General features: G+C 34.3%; 6 protein-coding genes across 6 annotated transcripts, besides 2 other annotated features; 2 read left to right on the forward strand and 4 right to left on the reverse strand.

Annotated features, from left to right (window-relative positions):
* Window positions 1-8,172: part of a mobile genetic element that runs on past the window's edge.
* Window positions 8,173-13,727: 5,555 nt separating this feature from the next.
* Window positions 13,728-18,942: part of a mobile genetic element that runs on past the window's edge.
* TVAGG3_0525650 (uncharacterized protein) lies at window positions 13,750-14,076 on the reverse strand (the record flags this gene model as incomplete). The annotated part of the gene is made up of 1 exon (XM_051237415.1): window positions 13,750-14,076. One exon carries the CDS (start codon window positions 14,074-14,076, stop codon window positions 13,750-13,752), a length of 327 nt encoding a protein of 108 aa, XP_051095239.1.
* TVAGG3_0525660 (protein of unknown function, DUF4107 family) lies at window positions 14,222-14,749 on the reverse strand (the record flags this gene model as incomplete). The annotated part of the gene is made up of 1 exon (XM_051237416.1): window positions 14,222-14,749. One exon carries the CDS (start codon window positions 14,747-14,749, stop codon window positions 14,222-14,224), a length of 528 nt encoding a protein of 175 aa, XP_051095240.1.
* Window positions 14,975-15,856, reverse strand: TVAGG3_0525670 (uncharacterized protein; the record flags this gene model as incomplete). The annotated part of the gene is made up of 1 exon (XM_051237417.1): window positions 14,975-15,856. The coding sequence occupies one exon, from the start codon at window positions 15,854-15,856 to the stop codon at window positions 14,975-14,977; it is 882 nt and encodes a 293-aa protein (XP_051095241.1).
* TVAGG3_0525680 (protein of unknown function, DUF4106 family) lies at window positions 16,005-16,760 on the forward strand (the record flags this gene model as incomplete). Its single annotated transcript, XM_051237418.1, has 1 exon — window positions 16,005-16,760. The coding sequence occupies one exon, from the start codon at window positions 16,005-16,007 to the stop codon at window positions 16,758-16,760; it is 756 nt and encodes a 251-aa protein (XP_051095242.1).
* TVAGG3_0525690 (uncharacterized protein) lies at window positions 17,184-17,798 on the forward strand (the record flags this gene model as incomplete). The annotated part of the gene is made up of 1 exon (XM_051237419.1): window positions 17,184-17,798. The coding sequence occupies one exon, from the start codon at window positions 17,184-17,186 to the stop codon at window positions 17,796-17,798; it is 615 nt and encodes a 204-aa protein (XP_051095243.1).
* Window positions 18,063-18,488, reverse strand: TVAGG3_0525700 (uncharacterized protein; the record flags this gene model as incomplete). Its single annotated transcript, XM_051237420.1, has 1 exon — window positions 18,063-18,488. The coding sequence occupies one exon, from the start codon at window positions 18,486-18,488 to the stop codon at window positions 18,063-18,065; it is 426 nt and encodes a 141-aa protein (XP_051095244.1).

Here is an 18,942-nt window from a genome sequence, read left to right on the forward strand (position 1 = left end):
TCCTTAGGTGAAAAAAGAAGTTTTAATGAAGACAGAGAGCAATGCGGACGAGCTCTCGGATAGTATGGTTGCAGCATTACCTATTGAAAGATGTTTTCGAGCGCTGACTCGAAATTCCTTCAATGAAATCGTGAAGATGACAAAAGTAATCTTGCCCCTGCGAGTTATGACCTAGGAAGTACAAGTCGTTGGTTTCCGTGTTTTTTATGCACTTGCTGATTCAGGCTGAATTAAGATGAAGAAACTATTGACCACATAGTAGAGAAGTCATTCCTGTTAGGAGTAACGTTATCCTCAAAGTAAAGTAACAGAAGAATTTCTGACGCAAAGTTTTGACACCAAGTGATAGTGTCATTTAATGTACCGGAGTCCTAATTTGGGTGTAACTTCAAATGGACCAGTTGACTATAAGAAATAAAGGGAGATACGTGATAAACCAAAACAGAATGTCTGAAACTGAGCCTACGAGAAGCTATTATGACTGTAGCTGGTCTTGTCTGAGATGGGACCACTTAAGCACTGCTAAATGAGATCAGCACTTAGTATCCGAATGGAACCTATACATATTTCATTCGGCGAACTATAATAGTTCGAGGAAATCTTGAAGGAGTGGTGAGGCTGGAATTAACATTGTGAGATGAACAAGGACTGAAGATGTAATATCTAAGAGGAGGAGAAGACTCTGAACATACAGTAGTGTGACTATGGAATAGACTACATTGTAAAGATTAGCCGCTATGGATGTCAAATGACAAACATCGTGGGAGTTAGGCAAATAATTGTCGAACCCATATTCTCTTAGTGGAAAGACTGTTTCAGCATATAACGACTGCAACGGATATAAACATGCGGACACTTGACACGATTCGTTAAAGATTTGACAATACTCTCAACCAGTAACTTCCAGTTGTACGAATCTGACCAGAAGTAGAACGAGGCCGGGTCAAAACGACAGGTAAATGAGTAGACTAAATAAGTCGAATATAGTTTGGGCCAGTTCGGGACAGCACAGTCAAGGATTTGCTTTGCTGACTTTGGAGACGTGATAGTTAGCGGATGGCTTCGTTACAATATAATAGCTATTCTAACACATCTTATATGACAGTGAAAGATGAGTGATCAGTGAGTGAAAGTCATGTTTGGTGATCTAGGCACTGTGCAATGGAAGCACGAAATTTTGTGGGGAAGTTCGGACTTTCCTGAACAAGGAGTATTTAATATATTCTCCAATGAAACCTCAAGTTATGAATGACTAAACTTCATCTTAAGAACACATGAACAGAAGTAAAGGAACTCCCATCATTAAGTTCACCGAAACATGCAAATAAAATGGGCTTATATAAATGGAAGGGCAATGTATTATAAAAGCACTCTTACAGTGTTATAAATAAGAAACTTAAACTATTTCCTCTATGTTTAACTTCAAACAGGAACGCGAAAGAAAGTAATTTCCATACAACTACTACACGCAGTGTTTTTTGTAGCAAATGACTAACAGAACTGGTGTATTTTCTGAAAGCATGTAAGTTTGTATAAAGATACTTGACATTCAATTGAAGCAACATAGATTCCCATCAAGGTTGCAGATAGATGAGAACCACTTCGACTTAAGCAATAAGCACGTTTTTATGCAACACAGAGATGTAAGATTTTTTTAAGAGAAGGTTTTGGGTTAAGTTCCGCAATGGGACATTTGAAAACGCAAATTGATTAACGTTTATGACTACGTTTACGTATTGCTTCAATTGCTAACAAAATTAATTGAGAATCAAGTGAGTACTTCCTCGAATGGAAATCTTTATGAACCGTCTCAAATAAAACCAAGACGAAATCTTATTATCGAGACTGCTATTCAATGGTGGAAGATGTATGTTGTCAGATAACATGAAAACAAAAGAGCAAAAAAAACTCATTGCTGACTTCGACGCTGTTTCCATTATATTCGCATCAGCTATAGCAAGATTGTATACTTTAGAAAGGAATTCCAAAAATGTATTCGAAGGATATGTAATGCTAAGGTCACAGACGTATCATCATGAGAACATTTATCGAGTGATGAGCTGACCAAAAGGAACCCATTGGCTGAACACAGTTTATGTTCCCGGCTTCCTTTTCTGTTCTCCACTTAAGATAACAGAGATTGAATACATAGACCACTTTCCTTTAATAGTTTGTGAACCCTGAACTAAAATCCCGAACTTAACGTTCCCAGAGGCAAGTTCACAACACTTGCGTCCTATGTATGGTTGTATCCGATTAATAACATTACAAGACCTCATAAAATATCGGTTGTCAAAGTGAAACGTGTTGCATGAGGATACTATACGGATGGAAACAGAGATTATTAGAATAAAGAGCTGAAGTAAAGGGATAGTGTGATTTGAGTTAACAGGTTAAAGTATATAGAAGAATGAGGAAATCCTTTGCAAGAAAATATAAAGCTCATTTGAAAACAGTATTTTATGGCAAACACCTATTCTATTCCCTATTGAGTCAAAAAATAACCAAGTAAATGACAACAGAAGATGCGATATACGTATAGATATGCCATCGAGTAAACTACAACCCATATAGTAAGGAGAGTTCGAAAAGGTTTGGATGGTTTCAAGATAAACTATTATATCAAGCTAACGAAAAGCATTTGAGACACTTGAGAGCTGTCCACTTGTGTTAATATTCCTAATCTATTGTCGAAGAGAATGAAAATGTGTGAAGTATTCTGTATGCTGAACGGACTTAGGAGATGGACATCTTTTAATAATGCGATCACCGACGCAGTAAATGCAATCTCTAACAATGAAGATATCCCTCGTTTAGCTGAAGAATTTGAGAAAACGTTGATGGAATAAGTTCTCATGGTAAAACGTTGGTCAAGTTCATTAGGACTTCGCAGAAATAACACATGGAAAACAAAGTTTACTTGAACAAGTCATATTTTGTGGAAAGAGACGACTACATAGACTTACTCACACGATTTAATGAATTGGCATTTTCACTGCAGAATGAAAGCGTTGGAAGCAAACGATGTTATTGCTTTACGCTAATAAATGTTTCCTGACTATGTTTACAGATGTTTTCTACTGAAGAAAGACAAAGGTTTCACATCTGTTCGCAGGAAATATTGACAAAGGACTGCTGAGTTCAGTGTAATGAACGTTATACAAAGCAACTTTAATGATCGGTCAAGAGATTTGCGATTCTGATATGTAAAGTCATGTCACCCTTGCTTTGCAAGAAAGTTAACTTTCTCAATAACGATAAAGAATGCTTTAATTCGTAAGTTGAAGTTTTCTGAGGTCATTTATTTTTGTCAGCAGTGAGTCCATGAATGTCATGATGGTCCATGAAATGAGGTCATGAATGAGGTACATGACTGAATAAGTCATGCTTATTTGTCAAATGGAAGTCACGAAGAGCTAGACGTAGATTGTTAGCAATACATGCGATTGTAGAGCGAATTATAAGAGTTGTGCTTTCAATGTAGAGACAGTCCTTATGGTCTTGGAAGTAAGAACAACTGGACATTTATGTCATGAAGTGGAGAAGACATGTCCTATCAAAAACTCACGATTGAAGCCAGTTATATTTCATAGTATATTAGGGATTGGAGTGATGGAAAGTTCTTGTATGACCATGAACTCATTTTCAACTCCTCTTACTTAAGTTTGAATAAATATAGCTTGCTTTCTATCCAAATGCCAGGTGTTTACAGATCTTCTGAAAATTCATTTTTTCCTCGAAGCATTGCATCATAAAGTTTGAAAAACATTCTTAGAAATCATACAACTTGGGTTTCAGAGATTTGAAATCTTAATATCGTAATGGATTTTTCTTCTTTTTAGCGACTTCAATGAATGGTTGAGGAATTAACAAGAACGAACAGTCATGAGTTCATCTTCATTTTTCATTAAATCATAAATGGAAAGTCTATAAGTTGTGGCTGACTACCTTCTTCTTTCATTTTTCGTAGTTGGCAAGGAACCTCACGTAAAGCTGTAAAGTTGTACTTAAATGTTCGAACTTTTTCTCGACATCTCATTAAATTGAAATCTACATTGTTCAAAATGTTTGTACGTCTTTAAGTATTTGTATATGTGAATTTTTTGGGCGCTAAATGACTGTTCGTTCATTTTCTATCTCGACCTTGAAGATAAAGTTCAAACCTTTCTGAAAGCACGTGTTTATAACATAGAATTGTATATGCAATGTACTTCTTTCATTTTATTGTTCACAATCCAGTCTGTTGGAAACTTAAACGTTACTTCTGTTTCCCTTTTATTTGACGTCAGGGTTTTCACTACTGAACAGAACAGATAAAGGTATTTGTCTAATCATTTAATTCTGATAAAAATAAACCATTTACTCTTTCTTTGCTTCAGCTTCTTTTAGCTTTGCTTACAGCTTCTTCTCTAGCTCTTCTGCCAGCAAACGTGGGTTCTTTCTGTCTCCAGCAGCTAAATGCAGCTAGTTGTTTGTTTCACTAAGTTTTTCTCTTTGTCTCTCTGGCTTTTGTCTCTTGTTTTTTCTCTTCAGTATCCGGCATAAAATTTTGCTCACAGAAATTTCTTTCTTCAATGCTTCAACAATCTATGACCCCTTGGGTCTTGTCCGTAGGGCTTGTCTGAGTCTTTGACTGAGATAAAAAACAAAATTAAACTTTAACCGATGTAAAATTGAGGCCTTGTCAAAATCAAAACGAGGAAGTCTATTAATAAATTAATATGACGCCAGAGAAGAACAAACATCCTTGTCTATTATGTAAGTCAGAGTAATAGATGGTAAATATATACGTAACGAAAAGGAAAGGTTCCATTAGCAATGCAAAGCGACAACAATTAAGGTGTTCATTGCGTAAGGGTTGAAAGGTCCACGAGCCCATATAAACCTTCGTGTGTCAAAGCTGAAAAGTCAATAGAAACCAGAAGAAAAGACAAGCCAGCTGTTACTTTCAATAACGAACCCAAGAAGCTTATTTGCAAAGTTTCGTGGATTTCAAATTGAAAAACAAACCGAGTCAAAAGAACCTGACCCGCCAGTGAATAGGAAGTTGAGACTAAAAGGAATGTACAGTTCATTGAAAGATGTCAAGAAACAACTTCACCAACGAATGCCAAGGAAGAAAAGAGTGGAGAATAATGAAGTAAATAGCATATTTTTACCGAATAAATACATGCAGAACGAACAGATTAAACGAATTTACTCCAGCAGAGCATAATTCATCAGATTCGCTCATATTCGATATCATAGACAATGACAGTTCAAAATTGGTGACAACTAATAGAAAAATACTTTCTGACGTGCATAAGAATTCCTCCAACAACCTGGAACTGCTAAAGATAAACACATGGGTAAACATTCAATCTCGTCACCTCCTGGTGAAAATATGTTGACCTTTACAATACATTCATTACGTATAAAAATGGGAAGGTCAATTTATTGTCAGATAAAGAAATTGGTTCAGGTTCCAAGAAAATCAGACCACCAGGAATTTTTGGAATTGGTTTCGAATGACGCTTTCTATGCAGTTGCTGGATTATCAAAAATCCTTGCAAATGGTTCGTATCGTCATATTACTCAAGACAACGCAAGAAGACGAAGCATATATATACTCAAAAACTCACAAACTACGGAACAAATAATAAGAAGTAGATTTTGTTGTCAAAGACTCACATGAAGATTTTGGAGTCAATTCGGAACATGCAGAACAGGACAAATTGTTTAGTGGTCCAATTACCAGGCAGAAATCATTTGATTTTAAGCTTCGTTTTAAAGAATTCCTGTTAGAAAGTATTCCTTACCATTTAGAGAGCTATACGATTTATTCAGCTTTTGCAGAGAAAACATTCAGCCTTAAAGTAAAGTTCAGTTGCGACGGCATTTACAGATGCACTCTATATCTGTAATGATATCATTGCTTTCAATCAACACTCTAAAGGTTGCATTTGCTCAGATTCAAATCCACCGACAAATAAATTTGTTCCATGGAATGAACCATTCACACTATGATAACGAAGGCAGTTAGAAAGCTGTGGAACAAGTTACTATTACAACTGTAACCCAGCACTATTTCGAACAAAGATGGATTTTAAATGAATTTTCATTCATCCAAAGTCATTTCTCTTAGACCTCACATTTATACAGAACTTGTGAACCTTTATACAAACGAGGCTTTTGTTTTTGTTTCCCTGTTTTAAAGGTTTTATGGAATTGGATTCCATGGACTGGGTCATTTCTCCAAAGAATACTAGATAGTTTTTCAAGGCAACATTTACAGAGCTTATAACGCCTATTAATTTAAAAGTATTGGCATGATATTAGAAAGAAAGACAACTATTTATGTTAATTTTGAGAACCCTAAGTTTAAATATCTATCAGCTTCCATGGGAGCTTATGGAATATGCTGCCAGAACCCTAAAAAATCATATGGCCTGTATTTTATGAATGTTGCGAACGCCTGCAATACAAACAATGATGAATGAATAGGATTTAATGAAGATTGTTATGAAGGTCATTGGGTGGATGATGGTAGTACGTTGGAAATTAAAATGGGATAGCTATGACAACACACATTATCTATGTGTTTTCCAACCAGAAGTGGAACTTTTGCTTCTCCCGAACAGTCAAAACATCTTTACTGCTCCAATAACATAAACATTGTCTGTTTAAAGGACCTGTGAAACTAGCAACTGAAACGTACCAAAAGCACTTAATTGGTTTATTGAGGGGATTGTTGGCTTTGCCATTCAGGTGCGTCTAATGGCAATCCCCAATAATAAGATTAAATGACTATGAACCTTAGCTTAGCGGACGACATGAGAATAAAGATGACGATTATATTTTAAAAGCTTTAAATTGAATTTCTTCATCAAAGCTCTCGTGGAACCTTCACCCATCTACGAACAACACTTTACCAAAACGATTAGGACACCTACTTGAATATTCTTACGACATGCACAATGGCAAAAGCAAGTCTCACAAGGTTAAGGTGTTCCAACCAGCTACCTGATCAAAAATAGCATTTGGTCAGTCCTTATAAGATATGGTCTCCATAGGTTTGCCTTAGCTACAGACAGGAGCAGTTACTGATGTTGAAAGAAATAAAGCAAATGTTGTAAATTAATACTGAAGTAGCTGAAAGTTAAACACAAACTCCGAACCACCTTCACAAAGCAACACTTCAATGACTCCTGACTTAGGCAAGTACCAAACTCCTGTTCAAAAGTCAACTCCTAAACCGACTCCAACATTTGAAACCCAGAACCTAACTCCTGCAAATCAGAATCGTTAAAACTCCTGCGTTTCCTTTACTGAAAAAAATAACGTTATTTTATTTTATTATAGAAAATTTTATTTAGACTATAAAGTAGACAAATAAGTCACTGAAGCAATGAAACAAAAATTCTTGGTAGAACTACATTAAATCAGGAACGTCTCTCAGAAGGTTTTTACATTCATACTATTGAAGGATGGTAGACGCTCAGTTTAGAAAGAGATAACAGAAATCCATTAGAAAAGAAGAATTTTAGAAAATGGATAACACCTTCATGAAGGACACATTGCGAACTTAGAGAAGTTAGAGAGGAGTTGGACGAAGGAAAGAGCAGTTAAGTACAAGAAATGATTCAACAAGGATGAAAAAGAGTGAAAAAACGAGGTAGCAATATCTCACCACTTCACCTAAAGATTTTAATTTTTGCGCTATGTTTTCAATACGTGGGAGGGTTGGTGATAATCATAATTATTTTAAGATTATTTTATTTTTATTTTATTATAAATGGACTGAAAACTATGAGATAAAACTTTACAACGGTCATGACTTCAAGAAATTGTTCTTTTTCGTTCCCGTGATAAATACAAATTCTATAGATTACGAAGGAAAAGAGGTAAAGTTAGTGTTGGAGCGTTTATGAAAGGACTGAAGAAAGGAAAGTTTATACAAGCATTAAGAAGTAACAAACGGGTAAAGCGTGTTTCATTAAGCTTGTGTCAAGCAACTTACTAACATTTAATTTTGACAGTTGACTTCTGAGACCTCTTGACGATTGGAGCACGACAGGGCAGCGATACTTAAGGAATATGAACTATTGTGTGAGAGCACAGCAAATGGGAAGAGTTGCAATACTGGTATGCGTAAGTGAGAACGTTATTTTTACAGTAGTGAAGTCGTTTGTGAGAAAAACGCTTAGTGAAGTGTTGTAAATCGTTATGAAGTCGTTTGTAAAAAACGTTAGTGAAGTCGTTTGTGAAAAACGTTAGTGAAAGTCGTTTGTTAAAAACATTATGTTGAAGTGGTTTGTAACACACGTAGTGAACGTCGTATTGTAAAAACAATTGAGCTGAAAGTGGTTTGTGGCTTTAATAAATATTTAACGGTTAAGTTGGTTTTGTGTTGTATAATATACGTTAACGTTTTGTATAAAGTTCAAATTCAACAATATTGCAGTAATGGAGGAAAGCAGTGCTCCATACAACGAGACTTGTAATACCTAAACTGAAAGATTTAATCCAAATGTCATAATGAACATAGTATTGCTGTGTACAACAGTTAACAGGAGGAACTGAGGATAAGGAAAGTAGGCATCGAAACATAACGTAGTTACGGTTTTTGAGATTTTTGGATAGATATCGTGGCGCGGATTCGATAATATCAATCGTATGTTTTGGTAATTTGGCTCACTAGGAAATGATTTTGCAAGAAAAATGCCTTTTTTTTAAGGTATTAATTATTAATCATCAACCTAGAATCAGTGACAATGCGCTAGGTCAAAACACTATTTGGAATTATGAGTAGAAAATTAACGAGGTCCTGCATTTTAATTGAGATGGCTATAACTATGTAGCAGATTCCAGATTTTTCTGTAAGTTGCGATTTTTTTCTAGCTCTTGAAGGCTGCTTGATGTGTCAATGTAAGGCTCCATAATCGATTAGTCGATAGTTTACGCCACAGATCGAATACACTTTGCCCTGTAAAAAGATAATTGGCTGGCGGAATAGAAATTGATGAAGGATTTCGGTATTTTGAAAGCAACTATATATTTGTTTATTGATCCCTGTCGAATTTAATAAATGGAAATATTTCCTGGAGATTGTTTTTTGAATATAGGTGTCCCAAAGTGCGGTTTAGCACAGCGCTCTATATGAGACTATTAAAAGGAGATATAATGCTGATTATGAATAGTATAATAAAAATATGACAATATATGTAAAGCTGATGAGTATGTTAGTATCTTTGGCGCCATACGCGCCGCGGATATAAAATGAATTTATTGAGACAAGAAGGCGGTTTTTCGCGGGAAATTTTGGCGGGATTTTTTTCATTATTTTTTCTGATCATAAGAAAACAACATCCCGCTCTTGCAAAAAAATGCAATAAGCACTGTAAAAAATCTACGAGACATTGGTAAAATGGCACTGGTATGGGATCCTACTATTCCACTGTACGTATCATGTTTAGGATGTATCACTATCCATGAACAAAAAGGCGCCCATCATAAAAATTGAACAAAAAAAAAATCGCCGGATCAGAAGGAAAAAAATCAAAGCAATTCTTACCAAGCCTTAGATGAAGACGCCAAGAGCAATCAACTTCGAAAGGATAGAAGGAGATGAACAAAGATACCACCGTACCAACAGTCAAGTTTATTATCTGCACAATTAATATTTGAAACTACAAACTAGCGTATACACGTTGGGGTTCCGCCAACCTTCATTCAGTTCAATAAAAAATCTAGAGTTCCAATCTTCGAAAAGAGCTCCTCTCTATATTGGGGTGCGTAGCAATCCAAAGAAGTTTCGCTTTTTAGTAACAGGCCGGACGAGCCTCTTTGGTTTCAATATGCAACAGAAAAGCCAAAAATCATGTGGATCCCGAAGGATGAAATCCCGCAAACATTCCCCAGAAGAAAAAAAACTTTGACACATTCCAATGGGATGATGTTGTCGGGATTTTTTGGGCGCGTGAATGGCATCATCGCAGCATATTCAGGATAAAGCTTCTTTTCAAAAAACCTAATACGATGAATGCTCAAGTATTAATTAACAATGTTGCTTTACTCAAATTAAATTCAATTCTGATGAGTTTGAGAATATCCAAAAACAAAAACAAAATGTTTGGCAATTCATTTTTGGAATAATTCAAGAGTTCGACACAAAAAGTATAAGTAATGAATTACTTGGTGGAAAAGCGGAATGTCAAAAGTTGTTCCAGAAACCAATTTATTCACCTGATAATTGCACCTCTGACTTTTATTTTATTCGAGCACGAAACTAAAAAGAGAGCTGAAAGGACTGCGCATTCGCGAGCTTCAGATGATTCTTGAAAATTTTGTAAGAGAGCAATTTGAGCAATTTTCTCTCATGATGATTATTAATAAGACGAGTGTTCTTTCAAGCTCCATGGAATCGATCGCTGCGAACGGCGTTGTATTGAACCAACTGGGTGATGTATATTCCTAAGATCCACTATTCATAGTATATGTAATTCGTTTTATTTCGATCGCACTGTCGATTAATGGGTTTGCCTGAATCTTATTTTTAAACTTCTGCACTAGAATTAGTTGATTTTTCAAAATTGTTTGGAAATATTTGATTTGATTAAATAAACCAATATTTTCCTTGATTAATTCAGAAATTCTGGGAATTATCGCTTGCTGGCAATTCATTCAAAATAGTTGTCATGAGTAGCAGCTTGGGTTTGATTATAACGAGGTGCCATTGGTATTACAGGCTAGGCAAATCAAGTGAGTGTAATCGGAAAAGATGGCGATTGCAGAAACTGTGCAAATTCAATCATGAGATTTGAAAAAAAATGGACGATGTATTCTCCAAAGGTATCAAATTAACCCTATTAAATTCTCAAGTGAACTCAAATGATCCAATCTCTCAAGTACATCTTGTTAAAATTAGTGAGATTCTCTTTCTAATATATTGAGGTCATTTTTAATTTTTTCAGATCTTCAATTGTAATTCGTCTATTTCCATGAATAAAATCATTAAGCGCCTGCGAAAGCAATGTTATTTGGCCAGCCTTTTATTGGAATAAAATCCTATAATATCTACAGTAAGATCAACCTTCATTCTTGTAAAAATAAAATTTGTTGAGTATAATTCAAGTAATCATTTAATAAGAGTAACTATTTCTGTTAATTGTTTGTAATTTCTGGATTAGAAAACAAATTATTAGTGAAATATTTTCTGACGGGTGTGATTAATATTTGAAGGTATTGAAATTGGTCCTGCAAACGTAAGTTGTAGTCATAGATTGTTCTATGAACATTATACAAGTTATGTATTTGTAACATTAAATTCGTAAAGTTTAACATTATTTGATTGAATACAGCGTTTTCATTAGCAATAGATTGAAGAATGTCCTTGATATCGGCTCTGGTTTTAAGAATAAGATTTGAATATATCATTCAACAGAAGTTTAGATGAATGAATTGATTGTATTTGAATTAGTTTGACGTATTATTCTTGTAGATGGTTACATGACTAATATTGACGAATCATTCCCATTATCAGTTCTCCATTAGCGATTTGGTATAGGAAGTTGCTCCATTAGAATTTCATTGTGAACATTATGACAATACAAAATCGAATAAGTTGAGTTTAATTCTTCAAGATGTGGCCAAGGACAAATTCTATATGTTCTTGCCAAGTCTTCAATGAATTCATTTGAAAATAGGATCTGAATCATTAAATTCCTCAACTAGCTTTGGAATGACGTAATAATAAATATATATTTGGACAAAAGAAACAAGAAGTTTCGATAAATAAATAACACCGATCAATAACAATAATAAAATTTCGCATTCTGAATTTATCCTCTTGTGCAAGACTTTTGCAACACTCGTAATTTTATCAGTAATGTTTCATCGTAAGGAAGTGTTTCATTGTTATAGTTTTCTCAGCTGACTCAAGGCAAAGCTACAAAACAAATAATAATTATGAGAAAGGTAAAAAAGTGAATAGTTGGAACAAAATATATATCTTGGATATCATTGATCTTGATTTTGGCGCAGCGTGAGACTATCTTTTGTGAGACTGTTATAGGAGGTGAACTTGTATTCTGCATTTGAATTTAAAGAAATTGTTTGATTTAGAAGTTACACCTGAAAGTGGAATGCATGCAAAATATTGATTGATTTGCGCTGATATTTTCGTCAATTCGCTTTGTCGGGAACCTTTCTTCATTGATATGCCAAAAAATATCAGCAATTTTTCATGATCAAGTTGATTAGTTATATGACGTGGCATGCCGTTTTGATATTCTTGTAATGTATCAATAATCTTTGTAAATACTCTAAAAAGTGTTTTTTTCGTTCTTGATTCTGTGATTAAATTAAAACTATGATAACAAACATTGTAATGAAATATAAAAATTGTAAATTCGTAATAGATAATTTAACTCTAAAATATGAATAAATCGAAAAGGTTTTTTTAATACCATTTGAAAAGAGTTAGAGGTGACGTTGAGTTGGCTCGACATTGGTTCTTCGGATCTTGCCATTTAAAGTCTCCATATAAAAGGACAACTTCGATAGCAAGTGAATGATGGAAAAATTTTTTACAAAGTAATATAGGCGGTATATGTTTTCAAGAAAGTCTAATAAACGCCCAGCAACATATCGCCCATTTATTGTTTTCTTTATTTTTTGTAAGAGATTGATAGCTTTACAATGAATACTGGAAATATTTTATAAAAACTATCAATCTTTATCAAGAATCCAAAATAGAGGAATTATTGAAAATCGTCCCACCTTTTCAATTTTTACACTATTATTAAAATATGTTATATATGAATTGACAAGCCAACAATCCAAAAATTGTCGGAATGACAATATATTGATGATTTGAGATATTTACAAAATTTAGCGTGCTTTATTCAATATGATTTTATGATTGTGATTGAGAAAAATTTTGTTAACATTTGATAATATATAAATATACAGTTGTTTGTAAATATCGATATTGGAAAACGACATAAAAATTTTTTATGAATTATATCACTTACAAAACGATAAGAAAATTTTTATATCAATGTTTGATAGAGAAGGCTTTTTTACAATATCTCACCAGAGATGTTATAAGCAAATTACTTCAAGATGTAGTTATCTTTGTTGATAATTCTGAAGAGTTGTAAATCATGTATTGATCTTAGTGAAAAATTATAATCTGACCCTGATCTTAGTCCAACAAAAATTTACTCATATTATGCTCAAGCACAAGACAAATGCTATACTTTTTTAAAATTTATAAAACCTCATTACATTTCTAAACAAGAATTTTTGAAGAAATTTACACTTATTTAGCAAATTCATCAGATCAAATGTATCAATATCTTGAAGGATTGAATCAAGCCATATTCATACAAATTTACGTTTTTCAAGTTATCTGTACCGATATATTTACTTTCAGTAAGCTCAAATCCAAAATTCATTACAATGAAGATTGCTGATTATTATTAATATTGACCACAATGCCATGGGATTTCGTTGATACTGTTCATAAACTTATGAAATTTCTTGCTGAAAAAAGTAAACTTTACAAACAACGAGTTACTGAATATGGATTAGATAACCACCCTTAGCAATGATTTAATTCGATATGTTACAATCTTTCAGCCTAGGTCTTTTGTTGCAGTTAGAGTGTTGTTCGTAACGTTTTTACAAACGACTTCACTAACGTTTTTACAAACGACTTCACTAACGTTTTCACAAACGACTTCACTACTGTAAAAATAAACGTTCTCACTTACAAAAGTATTGCAACTCTTCCCATTGCTGTGCTTCACACAATAGTTCATATTCTTCAGTATCGCTGCTGTCGCTCCAATCGTCAGAGTCAAAGTCACTGTCAAAATAAATGTTAGTAAGTTTTGACAAAGCTAATGAAACACGCTTACCGTTTGTATCGTATGCTTGTATAAACTTTCCATTCTTCATTCCTTCATAAACGCTCAAACTAACTTTACCCTTTCTCCCTCGTATCTGATAGAATGTATTTTCACGAGGAACGAAGAACAAATTCTTGAACTCATGACCGTTGTAGTTTGTTATCTCAATAGTTTTCGTCATTTATATAAAAATAAAATAAAAAATAAACTTAAAAATAAATGATATCACCACCCTCACGCGTATGAAAACATAGCACAAAAATAAATTTAGGTGAAGTGGTGAAATCTCACCTCTTTTTTCACCTGTTTTTTTCACCCTGTTGAATTCATTGCTTTATAACTCTCTTCCTTGGTTTCTTTTTAGTTGCTTTCTTCACGTCTGTCTCCAACTTGACTGTCTTTCTTCTTCGGCCGTAATGATACCAGTTACTTCCACCAGTCAATGGGTCAAATGGTCTTTCGTAAGGGTTTCCATACATTCCATAGGGACCATACGGAAGAACTACTGGTGGAGAAGAAACATTTTCTTTAGTTCCATCGACTCTATTTAAATGCATTGTTTCACCTTTCATCTGGTCATTAAAGTCTTTTGCGTGTTTTGCAAACTCATCGTCCTTTCCTAAAGCATTTTCTGACTCAGTCGCAACCAAATTGGATGCTTTATTTATGAGCCCCATTTTATTTAATCTTAACTTCTTTGCAACCCAGCCTCCAATCTTTCCTTTATTTGCATCTAATGTCTTTGAAACCCTTCCTCCACTCATTTTATTTACTGCGTCATAAGCTCCAAGTGCTTTTGCTCCAAATGCTAATGCTTTTGTTCCCATTGCGCCTAAAGCTGCCCAAGCTACCATTTACCCCATATTAAAATCATCTCTCTTCAATATTATCTCATAAAAGTTCTCGTTACTGGAGAAAGTCAATGAAACATAAGCGTTCTCACGGGCTTCGCCCTCACTGCTTTGCGGTCTATCTAACTTATTTCTTATATCATCTATACGCTTCAAAATGTCTGAACAATTGCTAACATCTTCTACAACAGTTATTTCATCATGAATGACCTTCAAGAACAAGCTCATTTAATATGCTATTAAAATCATCTCAATAATGAGTCCATCCTTTCCATCTTTAGGTAGCACAACATCTTTCATTGAAGAAGGTTCGACAAGTCTTATGTTAAACTTACTGACAAAGTTTGTTATACTATAATGCTTTGGCGGCGAATACATGTAGTTTGAAAGACATAATATAGATTCTTCAGCAAATTCACTTATACTGGATTTTATAACAATGTTCTCACGAGACCAAATACCACCAATTGACAATCTTGTAAGCAATCCTGCTGAACCTTCTACTGTAAATGTCGATGGTAACATTCCACGAAGGTCATCTATTGACATCGTTGAGTCACTGTATTTAAATATTTTCTTAAAGCAATCGTCATTATCTAACCATGCAATAGCTTTGAAGTTTTCATTCGAATATACATCTGCTTCATTAAATGTAAAACCTGACTTCTTTGCAGAGATGACTTTAAAATCTATTGAGTTTGTTTCAAAATTATATGCTATGGTAACTTCTGAAGGTAATGGATGCCCTTCCGCAGTCAGTTGTTCTCTCACTACCGTTTGAAGCTTTGTATTAAAAACTTTCATGTCATCTCCTGTATCTAAGTTCACATACACAGCAACAGGGAAACTATCTTGCTTCTTTGTTTCATCATTATATCTCAAAACATTAAAGTTCTTCAATAATATTGTTCTTCCTGCTGGAATACTTCGAACCTGTCTGATTTCAATAGCTTTCTCACCTCCTACATACTCTACCCAGTGTCTTGGATATTCATAAGTATACTGACTTTCTTGAATTTTGGTAGGTTTCATCATAACATGTTCATAGTATATCTTTATACTCTTGTCAGTTAGACTCGGTGCTATGTTCTGAATATTTCTGACTTGCATTTTTAATGGAGATAAAATGAAGCATTTAATACATGACGTAGATGAAGACATGAATGAAACTACAGACAAACTTAACTCTTCTCTCATTCTTCCTTTCAGCAAGGACTATGAGTTCTGTTCAAATGGTGTTTATTTCTATTGTGGAAAGATGGGTTCAGGTAAGACATTTAACCTCATTCGTCATATACTCATAACAGAGCGTTTAGGAAACGACTCTTACTATGACCAAATCATTATATCAGCAACTTCAGACTCTATGGATTCAACAGCGAAAACATTCATGAGTAAAGTTCAAGCATCTGTCGTTAAAGTTCCAGATAGCGAACTCATTGAATTTCTTCAACGTTACATTCGACGTAAGAGAAAATATTATGCTATTGTAGAGTTCATACAGTCAGGAATGCAAAAGACTTCAGAAGAGATGGAAAGAATTATTGACAAACACCACTTACGTCAATACTCAGGAGTTTACGATATGAAACGACTTACAAACTACATTCTATCAAAACTTTCAAAATACCCCTTCAAAAAGTATCCTTCAAACACTCTGCTCGTTTGTGACGACTTCGCCGGAAAAGGTTTAGTGTCAAAGCCTGACTCACCATTAGCTAACATCATAACTAAAGTCAGACATTACCACTTAACTGTAGCAATACTTATGCAAACATGGCGTTTTCTTGCTTTAAACATAAAACGTCTCATAACTGACTTCGTTATCTTTCAAGGTTTCTCACGCTATGATATTGAACTCATTTGGAAACAGTCAGGTATAACATTACCTTTTGAAGAAATTTGGGAAGCATATAAGTCTCTCATCTCTCCTCGTTCATACCTTGAGATTCATATCATAACTAATACCATTAAAGTCAAAAATATTCCATGGGAACGACCAACATTGTTTTAAATCTTATGCTTTAATTGACTGATGGTAAACAAATTCCATGCATCTCTGTCGCCATTTCTGTTAATATTTTTGCTGTCATTCATATCATCCACTTCCCCATCCGTTAGCTTTTGAGGATATGCGTTAGAATAGCTGTTCTTAAATGAAGGCTTTTCACCTTTGAGAGCATAAACTCTATAACTTTCTGCATACTTTATGTTTGAACCTCCTGAGCCATCATTGACATAAATTTTTATAGGCTTCCACCCTTTGTTCATATTCCTGCTTCTTCCCTTAGCTCTTTTGTTCAGTAGTTCTACATCTTTATACACAGCTCCTGTCTCAGTGAATTCAACAATATTTTCATTCGTTAGCTTTACATTCAAACCCTTGTCGAGTATATTGTTCATTTCATACATATAAAAGGTTTTTATTCTATATGAAATGAGAAGCAAATCCATCTTAGCTGGTGCTGTTAATGTTCCAATTGAACCAACATCAAATGTTGACTCACGAACGACAAACAATATTGTCATAAAGAACTATAGTTCAGAGTGTTTGAAAGAAAAAGAACCAGAACTTAAGTCGGTGAATTTAAACACAGCTTCAAACGCTAACGCTACATCAGATGTTAAGTTAGAGTATCCACCACTGGACCAAATTCTTTCAAGAGAAGCCAACGACAACCCTTACATAAATGTTCAAACAAATCCTTCAGATAACGTAGACCATTACCTTCTTCAGTTATACCAAACAATTTTACTCAAAGACGATAAGAAGCTTTTGATAAATCTTATAAGTAAGAACCAAATAATTCTAACAAAGGAGGACCTTGAAAATGTTATATCACGAATAACAGGAAAGCAATGTGTCATTGACTATCTCGACCCTGAAATCGAATGCTGTGGTCAAACGCCAATATTCATGAAAATAGGTAACATCCGCATCATTGAAACACCAGGAACTACAGGAGTTGAGTTTAAGTATAAATATTCGAACGAATATACAAAACTTTCAACAGAATATAAACTTTGTTTGAAATATGTTTTAGTAAATTAAAGCAGTCAGGAGGGCTCTTTGAGCCCATCTTGGCGCTTTGCGCCGTCAGTCAAAAAAAATTTCAAGTTAGCAATTTGTAATATCTATCCAAAACTTCTTCAACAGTATCGAACTCATCTTCATAATGCAAACCTAATCTTATTGACTTGGTGCAGTTTTCACTAACACAATATTTTTCTGTTCTCTTGACTGACATAACTAATTCATTTGTTTCATCAAACAGCAACAACCAAAGTTCATGACCTAATACATGCAATTCAGACTTTATATTTTTAGCTCTGAGTTCTCTTGTAAGCTGTTGCATTTAATATTTTCTAAAAAGTCAACTTCAACAGTCATTCGCACTGGTGCCTTCAGTTCTACAGGCTCTCCTTGAAAGTCAACAAGTCTGAATTGCATGTCTTTCAAATTATGAGGACTAATGCGAACCCATTTACCTAAATGAGTTGCTATGACAGGAACGTTTGGAATGAACATTGAATTGACTGCATAACAGAAGGATTTATATTCTACTGAACCTTTACTATTAACTCCTGAAATGCCTGTGACATTAGCTATTTTAGACTCAATGTACAAACAATTACCATAACATACGTATGGAACAGATTTCATCTCAATCGTTTTGTCAACACTTTTCAAAGGAAATGTCATATGGTATGCTCCCAGAAGCAATTGAACTCTATGACTCATTCTTGGTATCTTAAACTCTTTCGCATAACTGAACTTCAAAACTCCTGCAATAAGTTTAACATTCATTAAGTTTTCTCCGTTATCCTTGTTTATTGTAGTACTTATGAGAGCATTTAACACTCCAGCTAATGTTTCCATCTTATATTCTACATTATTGTGAAATCTTATTTCGTGCTTCTTTCCATCTATTTCAAGCTCCATGAAATCTGTTTCATCTGTTATAACGAATGAAGCGATAGTATTGAAGTCAACCATTCTGAATGCAAGCGCCTCATTCTGTAGACCTAAGTTTGTTTGTAGCTTTACTGTCCCGTATTCGTTTGGGTCTGTACTTTGCAAATAGAACAACATTTTATTCTCATTAAAATATGAGTATAGCTGCATATGCGTATGAAGCTGACAGAGCTAAACGTTTATATTTTGGTCAATACTCTCTCACACTTACTGACAAATA

The sequence above is a fragment of the Trichomonas vaginalis genome, chromosome II (genome assembly GCF_026262505.1).
Source record: "Trichomonas vaginalis G3 chromosome II, whole genome shotgun sequence".
Lineage (NCBI taxonomy): Eukaryota > Parabasalia > Trichomonadida > Trichomonadidae > Trichomonas > Trichomonas vaginalis.